The 16186-nt window shown below is 41.1% G+C and overlaps 1 protein-coding gene and 1 long non-coding RNA gene across 6 annotated transcripts in view; both read left to right on the top strand.

Moving 5' to 3' along the window:
• The window catches only part of TEC (tec protein tyrosine kinase), a 68552-nt gene extending 55687 nt beyond the window's left edge, over window positions 1–12865 (top strand). For all 5 annotated transcript variants that reach the window (XM_039368300.1, XM_039368299.1, XM_039368304.1 and 2 more), the window contains 4 exons: window positions 8145–8209; window positions 10092–10210; window positions 11257–11414; window positions 12515–12865. In XM_039368300.1, coding sequence (XP_039224234.1) covers window positions 8145–8209; window positions 10092–10210; window positions 11257–11414; window positions 12515–12589 — 417 coding nt within the window. In that variant the 3' untranslated portion in view covers window positions 12590–12865. The remainder of the gene's footprint in view (window positions 1–8144; window positions 8210–10091; window positions 10211–11256; window positions 11415–12514) is intronic.
• Window positions 12866–13242: 377 nt separating this feature from the next.
• On the top strand, window positions 13243–14514 carry LOC120319442. The gene is made up of 2 exons (XR_005559762.1): window positions 13243–13519; window positions 13683–14514. It is a non-coding gene; the product is annotated as an uncharacterized LOC120319442 (long non-coding RNA).
• Window positions 14515–16186: the final 1672 nt, after the last annotated feature.

The following is a 16186-nucleotide window of genomic DNA, read 5'->3' as shown; positions in this document are numbered from 1 at the left end:
TTTTTATTTCAGTTTTCAGTACAATTAATACTTTCAATACGTTATATATATAAAAAAAGAAAAAAGAAAAATACCTTTAAAATAAGACCTTAGGTGTCGCTCGTCGATCTCCCCCCGGCTGCATTCACCCTCTCAACCTTCTTTCCTACTTCCTTACTCCCTCTCTCCTCCTATCTCCTCTCTCTCCCCTCATCCCTTCCTCCCATCCAACTTCCTTCCATCCCTTCCTCCTCCCCTCTCATCCCTCTTCGGATACAGTTCAGGGGAAATACTTGAGAGGCACCTCCCTCTGAATTACTCTATCTATTTTATACATTAATATTTCTATATATCTGACCTATTTAATCCCACCCATCCCCTCCCGCCCTACCCCCCCCCCAGCTTCCCGGAGCAAAATACAGGGTTATTGTAAACAAAACAAACACAAGCTATAACTTTTAAAACAAACAATTTATACAATAAACAAATTCATACTTAACCCTTAACTCCATTTGTTGCATTCTTAAAGCACAGAGTCTAAAACAAGGGTAGGCAACCTTGGCTCTTTTATGACTCGTGGACTTCAACTCCCAGAATTCCTGAGTCAGTCAGCCATGCTGACTCAGGAATTCTGGGAATTGAAGTCCACGAGTCATAGAAGAGCCAAGGTTGCCTATGCTGACTCAGGAATTCTGGGAATTGAAGTCCATGAGTCATAAAAGAGCTAAGGTTGCCTACCCCTGGTCTAAAGGAAGTGCTTCTTTTCTGAATTTTTATAACGTTTCTGAAATGTTTTGAGCAAAAGCAATACAAATTAGGATTCATGTCCCTTTCAGACTTGCAAAGGAGAAATTAAAGCTGGTGTTTTCTCCACCACGAATGACAAAGTGTACTTATCAAAAAAAGGTCACTTTTCCACACACGTTAACAGCCACTCGTGTCTTAGTCTTCTTACAAGTGGATTATTTAACATGTTCTACGTGAGGCAGCCCTTGACGGCCACCTGGAAGCTATCGCTGGAAAGTGACCTCAAACCTTTGATTAAAAAAGCCAGTCTTGCCTTCAAACATTTGAGAAGGGCAGAGAGGATTTCCATCAATAGACTTTATGCTACATAAACGGAGCACGTGATCCATTCTGGAAGGGGGGGGACACTAAATAAAGTATCTAGAATGATCTTCACGATGTTCTCCAGTAATCACTACTAAAAGCCAACACGGGTTTGTCAAAAACAGATCATGCCGGACAAACTTTATTGCATTCTTTGACCAAGTGACAAAATTAGTGGACCAGAGGAATGCTGTGGATATAATTTACTTGGACTTCAGTGAGGCGTTTGATAAAGTAGATCACAACCTACTACTCGACGAGATAGAAAAAAGTGGGTTAGACAGCATCACCACCAGATGGATTCGTAGCTGGCTGACCGGCCGTACTCAGCATGTGGTCCTCAATGGAACTGCATCTACATGGAGGGAAGTGTGTAGCGGGGTGCCCCAGGGCTCTGTTCTGGGCCCAGTGCTCTTCAACATCTTCATCAACGATTGGACGAGGGGATAGATGGGGAACTCATTAAATTTGCGGATGACACCAAGCTGGCAGGAATAGCCAATACTCCAGAAGACAGGCTTAAGATACAGGAGGACCTGGACAGATTTGAACAATGGGCGCTATCTAACAAAATGAAATTCAATGGTGAAAAAAGTAAGGTTCTACATTTGGGCAAAAAACCCCAAATGTATACTGTAGGTATAGTATAGGGGTACCTTGCTCAATAGTAGTAACTGTGAGAGGGAGCTCAGAATCCTAGTGGACAATCACTTAAATATGAGCCAGCCGTGTGCTGCTTCTGCCAAAAAAGCCAACTCAGTGCTGGGCTGCATTAACAGAGGGATAGAATCAAGATCACGTGAAGTATTAATACCACTTTACAATGCCTTGATAAGGCCACGCTTGGAATACTGCATCCAGTTTTGGTCACCACGATGTAAAAAAGATGCTGAGACTCTAGAAAGAGTACAGAGAAGAGCAACAAAGATGATTAGGGGACTGGAGGCTAAAACATATGAGGAATGGTTGCTGGAATTGGGTATGTCTAGTTTAACGAAGAGAAGAACAAGGGGGTACATGATAGCAGTCTTCCAGTATCTCAGGGGCTGCCACAAAGAAGAGGGAGTCAAGCTATTCTCCAAGGCGCCTGAAGACAGGACAAGAAGCAACGGATGGAAATTAATCAAGGAGAGAAGCAACCTAGAACTAAGGAGAAACTTCCTGACAGTTCAAACAATTAACCAGTGGAACAACCTACCTCCAGAAGCGGTGAATGCTCCAACACTGGAGGTTTTTAAGAAGAGACTGGACAGCCATTTGTCTGAAAAGGTATAGGTTTCCTGCCTGAGCAAAGGGTTGGACTACATGACCTCGAAGGTCCCTTCCAACTTTATTATTATTATTATTATTATTATTATTATTATTATTATTATTATGGATCATCGCACAGTCAGCCAGATGTTCAGACTGGATTTGGCATTTTGTCTACCTATCGAGTCCTTACCCAGGACCTGAGATAGGCAGATGTGGATGTTTGATGGTATTACAGGTATCGTCGCAGGATGGAAGCAGTTCCTAATAAGGCCGCCTTTGCAATTGACTAATAGCAAATTTGTCAATGCCAATGGTGTTCAAGTGGTGCTCCAGTTGTTTTGGGATTGCGCCCAAGGAGCCTATGACTATTGGTCCTACCCTTGCTTGCTTTTGCCACAGTCTTTCTATTTCTATTTGTAGGTCTTTGTATTTTGTTATCTTCTCCAGGTCTTTCTCTTCTATTCTGCTATCTCCAGGCACTGCCACATCCACTATCCAGACTTTTTTGTCTTTCTTATCGACAATTGTTAAGTCTGGGGTGTTATGTTGCAGGTGCTTGTCTGTTTGAATTCTGAAGTCCCAGAGCAGTTTAATTTTATCATTTTCTATGACTTTCTCTATTTTATGATCCCACCAGTTTTTGCTTACAGGCAAATGATATTTTTTGCAGGTCTTCCAATGCACCATTGTTGCTACTTTGTCATGCCGCTGCTTGTAATCAGTTTGTGCAATCTTCTTGCAACAGCTTACCAAGTGGTCCACTGTTTCTTCAGCTTCTTTGCATAGGCGGCACTTACTGTCTGTTGCTGTCTTCTCAATTTTGACTTTGTATGCGTTTGTCCTTAAGTCTTGGTCTTGTGCAGCCAGAATTAGTCCCTCGGTCTCTTTCTTCAATTTTCCTGCTCTTAGCCATTGCCAGGTTTTATTATTATCTGCTTTCCCAGCTATTTTTTTCATGTATTGGCCATGTAGTGCTTTGTCTTCCCATGTCTCTATTCTGTTCTTCATTTGGTCTTTCTTGTAGGCCAGTTTGGTCTCTCCCGTAGTTAGTAAGCCTTCCTGATATACTAATTTCAGTGCATCTTCATCATTGTTCTTCAGATATTCTTCCACAGTCATTTTTTCTTCTTCAACCATCTGATGTACTTGTAGCATTCCACGCCCACCTATTTGCCTTGGTAGATAAAGTCTATCAATGTCACTGCGTGGATGAAGGGCATGATTCATTGTCATTATTGTTCTGGTCTGCCTATCCATTGCTTTTAGTTCTGCTTGAGTCCAGTCCACTATTCCAGCTGTGTACCTAATGACTGGGATTGCCCAGGTGTTGATTGCCTTTATGGTATTTCCTCCATTGAGTTTGGACTTTAAGATCTTCTTCACTCTCTTGATGTATTCACCTCTAATCTTTTTCTTGACTTCAGTGTGCTTGATGTTGTCAGCTTGAAGGATACCCAAGTATTTGTAGTACTCTTCCTCATCCAGATTCTTAATGTTATTTTCGTGGGGCATCTTGATTCCTTCAGTTTTCATTATTTTTCCTTGTTTGATAGTAAGTGTGGCACATTTGTCCAAGCCAAACTCCATTACAATATCTTGGCTATATATACGGACAGTGTTGAGCAGCGATTCTATTTCAGAAGATGTTTTTCCATACAGCTTCAGATCATCCATGTAGAGGAGGTGGGATAGTCTAGCAGATGTTTTTGATGTTTGATAGCCATGTCCTGAGTTATTCAGTATTGTTGACAGAGGAAACAGTGCAATAACAAATAGTAATGGTGATAATGAATCTCCTTGAAATATTCCTCTCTTGATATTAACCTCTCCCAGCTTCTCACCATTGATCTGCAACTGTGTCTTCCATTGTGCCATCGATCTTTGCACAAATTTTCTGATGTTTCTACTGACTCCTGTTATTTCTAGGCACTTGATTATCCAGTCATGTGGCAGAGAGTCAAATGCCTTTTTGTAGTCAATCCATGCCACATTCAGGTTGGTCTTCCTTCTCTTGCAGTTTTCCAAGATCATTTTGTCTATTAGGAGTTGATCTTTTGTTCCTCTGCTATTGGGGCGGTTTCCTTTCTGCTCAGGTGGAAAGAGATTGTTTTCAACTAGATGCTGTTGTACTGCATCAGCTACCACACCAGTTAGTAATTTGAAAGTTGTTGGTAAGCAGGTAATTGGCCTGTAGTTACCTGGTGTTGCCCCTTTTGCTGGATTTTTCATTATTAGGTAGGTTTTCCCAGTTGTTAGCCACTTTTCAATTTCTCCTCCTTGTAGTATATTGTTGAATTGTTTGGCAATGAGTGGGTGTATAACAGTTAGATGTTTCAACCAAAACCCATGCAGTTCATCTTCACCTGGTGCTGACCAATTTTTGATTTTCTTTGCTCTTTTTTCTACCATTTTTGTTGTTATTACTAGTTCTTTCATTTCAACTTCTGTTTTATTTGCATCCACCTCTTTTAACCAAGCCTGCATCCTTGTTGTATTTCTTTGGGTTATCCCATATCTGCTTCCAGAACTGCACTGTTTCTTCCTTGTCAGGTACTGACTGATTCCTTGCAGTTTCTCCATTGATGGATTGGTAGAAACGTTTCTGATTGGATTGAAATTGGAGGTTCTGCCTATAGTTTGCAATTCGAGCTTCATATCTACTGATTTTCCTGGCTATAGCTGTTATTTGTTGCTTTATTATTTCCAGTGCTTCCTTGATCTTCCTTGTTTCTAAGTGGTATTTCTTGATTAGGTATTCTTTGGTCTTCTTGTTCTTCAGCTTCTTTTCTTTCATCTGTTCTAGCTTGCTTGCATGTGATCTTAACTTGCTGATCTTATTTTCTAGTCTAACCTTCCATTTTTTGTGGTGCACTGTTTGTTTGTTTTTCTTTTTGTTGATTTTGCATCCCAGGTATTCTGTTATAACTGCAGCTGTGCTGTACATTAGTTGGTTTGTTTCTTGCAGTGAATTGGTGCTTATACTTGATATTGCAGTATTTGCATCTTTTAATGCTTGTGCTAGCTGTTTCTTTGGAACAAGCTTCAATGCAGGTAGCCTTATTCTGTTGTTTTTGTGCTGTTCTAGATGCTCAGTTATTCTTTGTTTCAATTCTTTTATTTCTTTAGTTAGAGGGTTTTGTTCTTCCTGAGGAAGAGGTGCCTGGTTTCCAAATGAGAACAGTTGTATATCTCTACTGGATTCTTCACTGCCAACTCCCCCTGGTTTGCCTCTACATTCTGAATTACTTCTTGTAAGGCTTTGATTTCTTTGCCCTGGGTAAACCTTTGCAGTTCGTCCAATTCTGTTTCTGTAAATACTTTATTTCGTGTTATAAATCGGCGTTGATCTGCTAGTCTCTGTTCTGTTATTTCTGATTCTGGATGCTGTTCTTTCCAGAATTGGTGCATTCGTTTTAGATATCCTCGTCTTGTTGGACTTGATCTGTAGTAACAGATCATTATTTCTTTGTTTTCCATCACTGTGTATCTGCGACGGGTAAACACCTTTTCTTCCAGTAGTTCTGCAGCTGCTGGCCCTGGTTGCTCAGCCAACAGTCCTGAGTCCTGTAACCCATTTTTCACCAGATATCCAGGAACTCCAATATCTAGTGCGGACCTTGTTAACCCGGGCGACGTCCGAGCCGGTATGGCATTCTGAAATTTACGTCTCACCATATTTTTTATGGGAGAGACACTCTTTGTCTGACTCCTCTGATGAGACCTGTCCAGTATGGTTGAACCTCTGGCATAGCTCTCATCTTCCTCAGAGTACACAAGCCCCACAACCACGTCAAGGTAGTGCCTCACTGGGGGATTATTATTATTATTATTATTATTATTATTATTATTATTATGGATCATCGCACAGTCAGCCAGATGTTCAGACTGGATTTGGCATTTTGTCTACCTATCGAGTCCTTACCCAGGACCTGGGATAGGCAGATGTGGATGTTTGATGGTATTACAGGTATCGTCGCAGGATGGAAGCAGTTCCTAATAAGGCCGCCTTTTGCAATTGACTAATAGCGAATTTGTCAATGCCAATGGTGTTCAAGTGGTGCTCCAGTTGTTTTGGGATTGCACCCAAGGAGCCTATTATTATTGGTACTACCCTTGCTTGCTTTTGCCACAGTCTTTCTATTTCTATTTGTAGGTCTTTGTATTTTGTTATCTTCTCCAGTTCTTTCTCGTCTATTCTGCTGTCTCCAGGCACTGCTACGTGGTATCGACAATTGTTAAGTCTGGGATGTTATGTTGCAGGTGCTTGTCTGTTTGAATTCTGAAGTCCCAGAGCAGTTTAATTTTATAATTTTCTATGACTTTCTCTATTTTATGATCCCACCAGTTTTTGCTTACAGGCAAATGATATTTTTTGCAGATCTTCCAATGCACCATTGTTGCTACTTTGTCATGTCGCTGCTTGTAGTTAGTCTGTGCAATCTTCTTGCAACAGCTTACCAGGTGGTCCACTGTTTCTTCAGCTTCTTTGCATAGGCGGCACTTACTGTCTGTTGCTGTCTTCTCAATTTTGACTTTACATGCATTTGTTCCTAAGGCTTGGTCTTGTGCAGCCAGAATTAGTCCCTCGGTCTCTTTCTTCAATTTTCCTGCTCTTAGCCATTGCCAGGTCTTGTTGTTATCTGGTTTCCCAGCTATTTTTTTAATCTATCGGCCATGTAGTGCTTTGTCTTCCTATGCCTCTATTCTGTTCTTCCTTTGGTCTTTCTTGTAGGCCAGTTTGGTCTCTCCAGTAGTTAGTAAGCCTTCCTGATATACTAATTTCAGTGCATCTTCATCATTGTTCTTCAGATATTCTTCCAAAGCCATTTTTTCTTCTTCAACCATCTGATGTACTTGTAGCATTCCACGCCCACCTATTTGCTTTGGTAGATAAAGTCTGTCAATGTCACTGCGTGGATGAAGGGCATGATTCATGCTTTTAGTTCTGCTTGAGTCCATTCCACTATTCCAGCTGTGTACCTAATGACTGGAATTGCCCAGGTGTTGATTGCCTTTATGGTATTTCCTCCATTGAGTTTGGACTTTAAGATCTTCTTTACTCTCTTGATGTATTCATCTCTAATCTTTTTCTTGACTTCAGTGTGCTTGATGTTGTCAGCTTGAAGGATACCCAAATATATGTAGTAATCTTCCTCATCCAGACTCTTAATGTTATTTTCATGGGGCATCTTGATTCCTTCAGTTTTCATTTATTACTACTACTACTACTACTACTACTACTATTATTATTATTATTATTATTATTATGGATCATCGCACAGTCAGCCAGATGTTCAGACTGGATTTGGCATTTTGTCTACCTATCGAGTCCTTACCCAGGACCTACCTGTAAATAATAATAATTATAATTATTATTATTATTATTATTAAACTTAGTTTTTGCTTTTACTTTTCTCTTGGGGAGCAGCTTGCCTGAGAAGAACCACTAATCCTAAAAGAACCCATAATTCAAATGAGGCTGGAGACCCTTGGTTTGCATTACACCCAATTTGTATTTCTCAACCTTGCCAGCTTGAAGACACGTGGACTTCAATTCCCAGAATTCCCTAGCCAGCCATGCTTTATTAGGGTGCTAGTGTGCTTTAGTTTGGCATGATTCTGTTGATGGTGAGAAACAATAAAGAAATCTGCTTTGAAGGGTTGCAACATACCCTTCTTGGTTTTTTAAGCCTGATACCTGTACACTTGTGTAACTCTTAAAAGTTAAGCAGAAAGCAAATTACACCCAAGATATGCAATCAGTATCCAACTACTGTTTTACTTTTTTCTTCTTTTTCTAGGCTGCTAGAAACTGCTTAGTGAATGAGTCAGGAGTGGTGAAAGTGTCTGATTTTGGAATGACAAGGTACTAGTCCATCTCTACACCTCTTAAGTAGGCATATTTTAAATTTACATTTGTACCTTCCAAAGTGGTAGGGTGGGGGCCGTGTTTTTAACTTAAAACAAACCCCAATAATGTGTAGCTTACATAACCAAATTTAACTCATCTACCTCACATACAAAGGGCTGAAAAATATTATAGCTGCCAACTGTTATCCAGAGTTGTTCAGAGTCAGTCTCTGTGTTAGGTCTGTCCTTAGTCCTTTTAAATATTTGTGAAATTTATCCATTACCGTTAGGCAGTGACATGAATATTGATTACAGGTGGTCCTCAACTGATGATCACAATTGGGACTAATATTTCAGCTGATAAGCAATGCAGTGTATGACCAGATCCTATCTTACAACCCTGTTTACCATGGTCATTAAACAAATCATGCAGTAATGAAAGCGAACCGTGCTACTATTAAGTAAATCCGGCTTCCCCCATTGGCTTTGCTTACTTGAAGGCATCTGGGAAGGTTGCCAATTGAGATCATGTGACTGCAAGGATTGTGCATAACTTTGAGGATGGGTCAAAGTCACTTTCTTCAGTGGCATCGTAATTTCAAACCGTTGCTAAATCCCAAAAAGTAGAGAAGGGAATTAGGGGATTAGCCATTTTGGATCTAATTCTCACAGAGATGAAATGATAGAAGGTGTTGAAACCACAGGAACCTTGGGGGGAAGTGATCATGCAATATTGGAATTCAACATTATGGAAGCACAAGCAGTAGAACACAGTCAAACTAGAGTCTTGGACTTTAAGAGAGCTAATTTCAATAAACTTAGAGAGGGCTTGGGAAGGATTCCATGGATGAGAATCCTCAAGGGGAAAACAACTCAAGAAGTTTGGGAAATTTTGAAAAGTGAGATAATAAAAGCCCAGTCTAGCACAAAACCAACAAAGAGGAAAAATAACAGCTCTCAAAAGAAACCAACATGGCTGCATAAAGAACTCTCTGATAAATTGAAAGATAAAAAAGACAAGTATAGAAAGTGGAAAGAGGGGCACATAACTAAGTCAGAATATCAGCAAATAGCCCAAGCCTGCAAAGATTATTGTTATATTTTAAATGGTCCTAATTCAAGGACTATCTGTGTCAGTTTCTTGTACAGTGGTACCATGGTACTTGGCACTAATTGGGTCCAGGAGATGTGACAAGCACTAAAAAGGACAGGGCCCAAACAAACCCTGTGACTTACCACATGACCCTTTGTTTCAGCCAGGAAGAACTTTCTATCTGTCCTTTTTTCCCATGTTTGCAATGTTCCCAGCATGGCTGACTTTCTTTCTGCTCTCTATGGCCATCCCCTCCTTTTGCAGTGACCTTCTCAGCATGGCTGACTTTTTGTCTGCCCTCTATGGCAGGGGTGTCAAACTCGCCACGTCATGTAACGTGGTGCGATATATTGCGACTTTTCCTCCATTGCTGGAGCTGGGGTAGGCGCGGTTTCGGCATGATGCATCCAGCCTGCGGGCTGGCAGTTTGATACCCCTGCTCTGTGGCCATCCCCTCCTTTTGCAGTGATCTTCCTAGTATGGCTGACTTTCTGTCTGCCCTTTATGGCCGTCCCCTCCTTTTGCACTGACCTTCCTAGCATGGCTGACTTTGTGTCTGCCGTCTGTGGCCGTCCCCTCCTTTTGCACTGACTTTCCCAGCATAGCCGGCTTTCTGACTGTTCTCCACAGCTGTCCCCCTTTTCCTATCACAGCGCGTCTAGTATTAAACAAATGCCAAGTACTGGGACAACATTTTCACTTCAAAACGTGTCGAGTACCAAATTTGACGAGTTTTGAAGCAATTGAGTACTGAGGTTCCTCTGCAACTCATTTAAGTGGAAGGATTTTTTCCCTCTCCTTTTAGATATGTTCTGGATGATCAATACACCAGCTCTTCAGGTGCTAAATTTCCTGTGAAGTGGTGTCCCCCAGAAGTTTTCAATTACAGCCGATTCAGCAGCAAATCTGACGTCTGGTCTTTTGGTAAGATGGTTTAACTTTTTTTTAATTTTTTATTTTTAATAAACTTAGGATTACTTTTTCAAACCTTCCACTAGCCTCTTCAAACAATCCGCCAAAGCAGTAATTATAATTAAGATAGAATGAAAAAAAATGCTCCATGTTAATGATACATAATAAAGAGTTCTAGGTAAAATACATACAGGGAATCTTGGATAAAATCTAGGTGTCGAGATTTCCGGACGTTATTTCTTAAAGTGAAAATTAGAACTTAAAATTTAACTTTTGGAAGTTTCAGATGTTGTATGTAATGTGTTTTTAACTTGTGCTTTATTTCCTTCTAGTCCAGTGGTTCTCAACCTGTGGGTCGGGACCCCATTTGGGGTCGAATGACCATTTCACGGGGGTCGCCAAACAACGCAGTCCGCCATTTTTTCCCCCTTTTCCTTAGCTGTGCTACTCCCTTTTATTCTATTGGCTTTTGAAAGCCAATAGAATAGACTCTCTTGAATAGAGTCTAATTCTATTGGCTTTCAAAAGCCAATAGGAATTGTTCAGGCTGTCTCTGCCCTGCTGAGCCCGCCAAAAGTCCCATTCTGCAAATGGTGCTGCACCAGTTGAGTAGTCCCCGACTTACGACCAGTTGGGGGTCGCGGCATTAAAAAGGTTGAGAACCACTGTTCTAGTTGTTTCCAAATATATCGCAGAACACATGTTTCTGGTTAACTGTTCTGAGTGTTTTATTTGTTTTATTTTTTCTACATCACCCATCTCACCTAAGCGAGTTTGGGTGGTAATGTTTGCTCTCCGTAGCGAGATGAGCAGCATACAAACTTAAATAGATAAGTAAATAAATTTTATATAATGACAGTCACTTGTTTTTATGGAGATCTTTTATTATACATCTATACTATTACTATATTATAGATAGATCTATTACTATATAACAGTGATGGTGAACCTTTTAGAGACCGAGTGCCCAAAAACCGCCCCCTGTCACCGTTCTGCCTCCCATCCTGCCTGCTCCACTCCGCCTCCCATCCTGACTAATCTCTTCTCTGATTTTTCAGGAGTTCTCATGTGGGAAGTGTTCACAGAAGGGAAAATGCCCTTTGAGACAAACACAAACTATGAAGTGGTGACTATGATTACCCAAGGACACCGGCTATTTCGACCCAAGTTAGCTTCTAAGAATATTTATGACTTGATGGTAAAGTGCTGGCATGAGGTATGCTATCTTGCATTTCACTTGCATTAGTCCTATTACTGTATTCTGGTATAAAGAGTGAGCCAAAGTAAAGAGGAATGGAATAACAGAGTTGGAAGGGACCTTGGAGGTCATCTAGTCCAACCCCCTGCTCAGGCAGGAAACCCTATACCATTTCAGACAAATGGTTGTCCAATCTCTTCTTAAAAACCTCCAGTGTTGGAGCATTCACAACATCTGCAGGCAAGTTGTTCCACTGATTAATTGTTCTAACTGTCAAGAAATTTCTTCTTAGTTCTAGGTTGCTTCTCTCCTTGATTAGTTTCCATCCGTTGCTTCTTGTCCTGCCTTCAGGCGCTTTGGAGAATAGCTTGACTCCCTCTTCTTTGTGGCAGCCCCTGAGATACTGGGACACTGCTATCATGTCCCCCCTCATCCTTCTCTTTATTAAACTAGACATACCCAATTCCAGCAACCGTTCCTTATATGCTTTAGCCTCCAGTCCCCTAGTCATCTTTGTTGCTCTTCTCTGTACTCTTTCTAGAGTCTCAGCATCTTTTTTACATCATGGTGACCAAAACTGGATACAGTATTCCAAAGGCTAATCAATCAACCCATCCATCCATCCATCCATCCATCCATCCATCCATCCATCCATCCGTTAATAATAATAATAACAAACCTCTCTCTAAGCAATTTACAGAGTCAGCATGATGCCCCGCACAATCTGGGTCCTCATTTTACTGACCTCAGAAGGATGGAAGGTTGAGTCAACCTTGAGATAGAGGGAACTGAACTGCTGGCAGTTGGCAGAATTAGCCTGCAATACTGCATTCTAACCACTGTGCCACCACGGCTCTTACAAAAACACCCAAAGAAGCGAGAAACCAGCAAGAAAACATTATAAATGTGACCGAAACACTGCCACAGGCTATAAAAGTGAGCCAGTTACTAGGCACCCAAAAGGTAGTTATGTGACAGCAGGTGTATGTAAGTAGCTTTTGAAGGGTTGGTTGTAACTTTGAACCATTGCTAAGGGAGGACTATTTGCATATTATGGGTCACAAAAGAAAAATAAATATAAATTATTACAGCTTTTTAAAATCTTTTTCCATTTCTAGAAACCAGAAGGGCGTCCTACGTTTCAGGATCTTCTGCATATGATTGAATGTATAGCTGAAGACTCTTCCTCCTGACCATAAACTTGGCAGGTGCAAGAATTCACAATAAAGAAATACCATTTCATAGATGCTGCTGGATTCTTCCCAGAGACACAGTCCTGGATGCTGCTTAGAAGGACAAGGCAATTGTGGATATTGCTCCTGTGTCTGTGGAAGTGTCCTGTTCCAGCCTATTGCCGTCCTTGTTAAAGGCACAAGGACCAAACCCCTGCTGATACAATAGGCTGGAGACTTTACAACAAAACAAACCCCTTTTAATATGGGTGACAAACCTGTCAAATAGTCCAAAACACAAACAGCAAAACTCAAGTCCAAAGGAAGGAAATAGTCCACAGGAAACACGATGCAAACAGAAGAGAATTCATAAGCAAGACGAACAGACCAGGATTCCAAGAAGCACTTTCCAAACGGTTGCCTTCAGCAACCAGCACCGCCCACACCTCCTCTTTTTATACAGCAGACCCAAGGCGTTGCCTCTCATTGCCTTCTCCTTTTACTCTGGAGGTGCCGCATTGACTGCTGTTGATTTACTCTTGCTAATTGACGACGTGTGCGAGCATCAATTAGCAAGTCCATCAGGTATGGGTCTTCCGAGTCTGACTCATTCTCCTCACACAGCTGAGCTTTATCAGGAACACAACTGGAGGGCCCAGGCTCTGCATCAAACTGTGAGTCCTGTAATTCATCAGAGCCTCCTTCTGCCCCCGATGGCCTTTCAAATGCCTCCTCCACCTCCTCCTCAGATTCTTCAGACTCAGCTGTTGCGAGCACAGGCTGGCACGGAATCACAACAGGAAGACGCTTTATCAACCCATTTAAAGTCCCTTTGGCTATTTAAACAATATTGTTATCAAGAGGACCCCAGTGTGGTTTACGGAGGGGGGGGGAAATGGCCGTTTGTAGCAGGATAAAACTACTGTACAGTATAACCCAAATTCAGCACAAGTTGACAAGTCAGCTGTTGACTTGAAAGAACAATATTTAAAGCAGTGTTTCTCAACCTTGACAATTTTAAGGCATGTGGACTTCAACTCCCAGAATTCCACAGCCAGCAATGCTGGCTGTGGAATTCTGGGAGTTGAAGTCCACATGCCTTAAAATTGTCAAGGTTGAGAAACACTGATTTAAAGTGATTATCGTTTATACTCCTACCCATCGTTGAGGTCTCCAGATGTGTTTGGCCACATCCCTTTCCAGCCAACACAAGAAGTTGGTGTACACTGGCTTGGCCACGACTCCTGGTGAATATAAAGGTGATAGGCGGTATGTGGAGAATTGAGGCTGTGAGTCTCCTACAGAACTTGTAGCTTGTCAGGAAAATAGGGACAAAGAAGATTAGTACTGCACAAAAAATATCAGCTCTCCTGGATTAGAAGCTGCTCAAAAACTCTGCCGCGCTCGAAACAGATGTTAGGAAGGACACAGGAATCTCAGAAGACCTTCCAGTACTTGTGACTTGTTTAAGCAGTTACTAAGTTAATGAAGAAAATTACCCTTTCAATTTGATCTGCTATATCGTCCTTCACCCAAGAGTAATATTATTAAAGCCTCTTTAAAACTTTTCAATCTCTAGAAATCAGAAGGACTTTTATGAAACACGGCATTCATAATAAATGTATTCTAAATACCATTTATGTATTGTAAATATGCACTGCACATAGGTTTCCAGATGAAGTGAGAATTTAGTACGTCCTAGACTATTTAAAAGTACAACGTATTGACTCCTTTACTGTATGCTGCACGTTCAGTTTGGTGTTTAGCAAAAACAGAACACACTCCCAACTTCGTTAACAAACTGGAGTGTTTTCTTTAATCAGATGGTTATTTTGGTTTTATCAATTGCAAAACGGGCTGCACTGCCAGGGAAATAATGTATAGCAAAATGTGTCTTAATAAATATACTTCATATAATAAATATGAAGTTGTGACGAAAGGTTGAACTACTGATTTTCATTTTCAGGGGAGTGTGTGGGGCAAAACTAAAGATTCACATTCATTATTAAGATAGTTCCTAAATTATTCACTATGTCAGGGGTCCCCAACCCCCGGTCTGTGCACCGGTACTGGGCCACAGCATGCCAGCAACTGGTCCACACAAACAAGCAAAGCCCCATCCATGGGATGCAGGCAGCACACAAAACCATGCATTCTCCGGTCCATGGAAAAACCTTTCTCCACAGAACCGGTCCCTGGCGCCCAAAAGGTTGGGGACCTCTGGACTATGTTATAAATTACGACCATTCCAGAGTTCATCCTAAAGTTTCATGGGGACTTAATTTCTTGTGTCACGCAGTGCTTCAGAAGCATCCAAGCCATCTTAGATATAGTGCATTGCAGACCCCAAAAGGAAAGTAGATATTTTTGCTTTATCCTGAAAGTGTTCAAAATCAACGAAGGTTATTTTGCAGTTCTGTTTAGGGGGAAAAAAATTACATAATCCTACATGTCTATGGAGATTCTCAGTCATCCAGGTCATAGTTATCCCAAAGATGTTTTTTCACAAGGCAACTGGACTTTCTTATTTTTCTTTGAAGACATTTCTTCAACAGAAGGGGAGGGATCTGACATCATCTATCTCCAGTCTAGAACATAGTCCTTTCAACAGTTCCAAGAAGGCTCCCCCTCCATTTGCATTATTCAGGTGACCCTGAAGACACAGATAAGCCTCCAGATAGCATTAACGACTCTCTCATGCTGGCTCAGGAATTCTGGGAGTTGAAGTCCATGAGTCATAAAAGAGCCAAGGTTGACTACCCCTGCTCTAAAAGAATGCAAATGACCAGCTGTCTGCAAGGAGTATAAATCCAGTCAAAGCTGAAGAAGCTTCTGGGATGAGAAGCGAAACGTCTTCAAAGAAAAACAAGAAAGTCCAGTTGCTTTGTGAAAAAGCATCTTTGGGATACATAATTCTACCTACATGTAGATACTTCACCTAAACGATCTAGATTCTACTGCTAAGGAACACCAATGCCGCTTACATAAATCCAAGTTAATTACATTTGAAAAGAGGTTAAGTGCCAGGGGTAGCAGCTAAAGGATATTACCATTCGCAGATGTTATTTAGCTACATCTAATTGTTAAGATTTCAGTAACCCCTTTGCCCCACATTTTTAAATATTAAAGCCGAGAATATATTCTTCAGAGGGAAATACTCTATTTACCACGTTACATAAAGACTTTCTGCAAAATTGCAGCACGTGTAGTCTTTGCTTCTAAAAATGGCACCACCACAGAAATTTGCCCTATGTTTTGTTAACATCTTAAAAATAAGGGACATTCCCAGAAATAGCTAAAATTTAGGGAACATCGTACAGAAGAAGGGTAAACTATCCTTTGGCTTAATTGTAAAAGTCTTCAACAGCAATCAATTCACGCTCTTGTGTGGGTTGTCTAAATATATAGTTTCTTCATATAAATCTTATGTGGACCTATCTCAGGGGTAGGCAACTTTGGCTCTTTGATGACTTGTAGATTTCAACTCCCAGAATTCCTGAGTCGGCATAGCTGGTTCAGGAATTCTGGGTATTGAAGTCCATGAGTCATCAGAGCCAAGGTTGCCTACCCCTGACCTATCTCTATTTGAATCCCTAGGCCTAGACCAGGGGTAGGCAA

Source organism: Crotalus tigris, unplaced genomic scaffold (genome assembly GCF_016545835.1).
Source record: "Crotalus tigris isolate CLP2741 ecotype Arizona unplaced genomic scaffold, ASM1654583v1 scf7180000020728.642097, whole genome shotgun sequence".
In the NCBI taxonomy this organism is placed as follows: Eukaryota; Metazoa; Chordata; class Lepidosauria; order Squamata; family Viperidae; genus Crotalus; species Crotalus tigris.
This window is presented reverse-complemented; position numbering and strand designations above follow the sequence as displayed.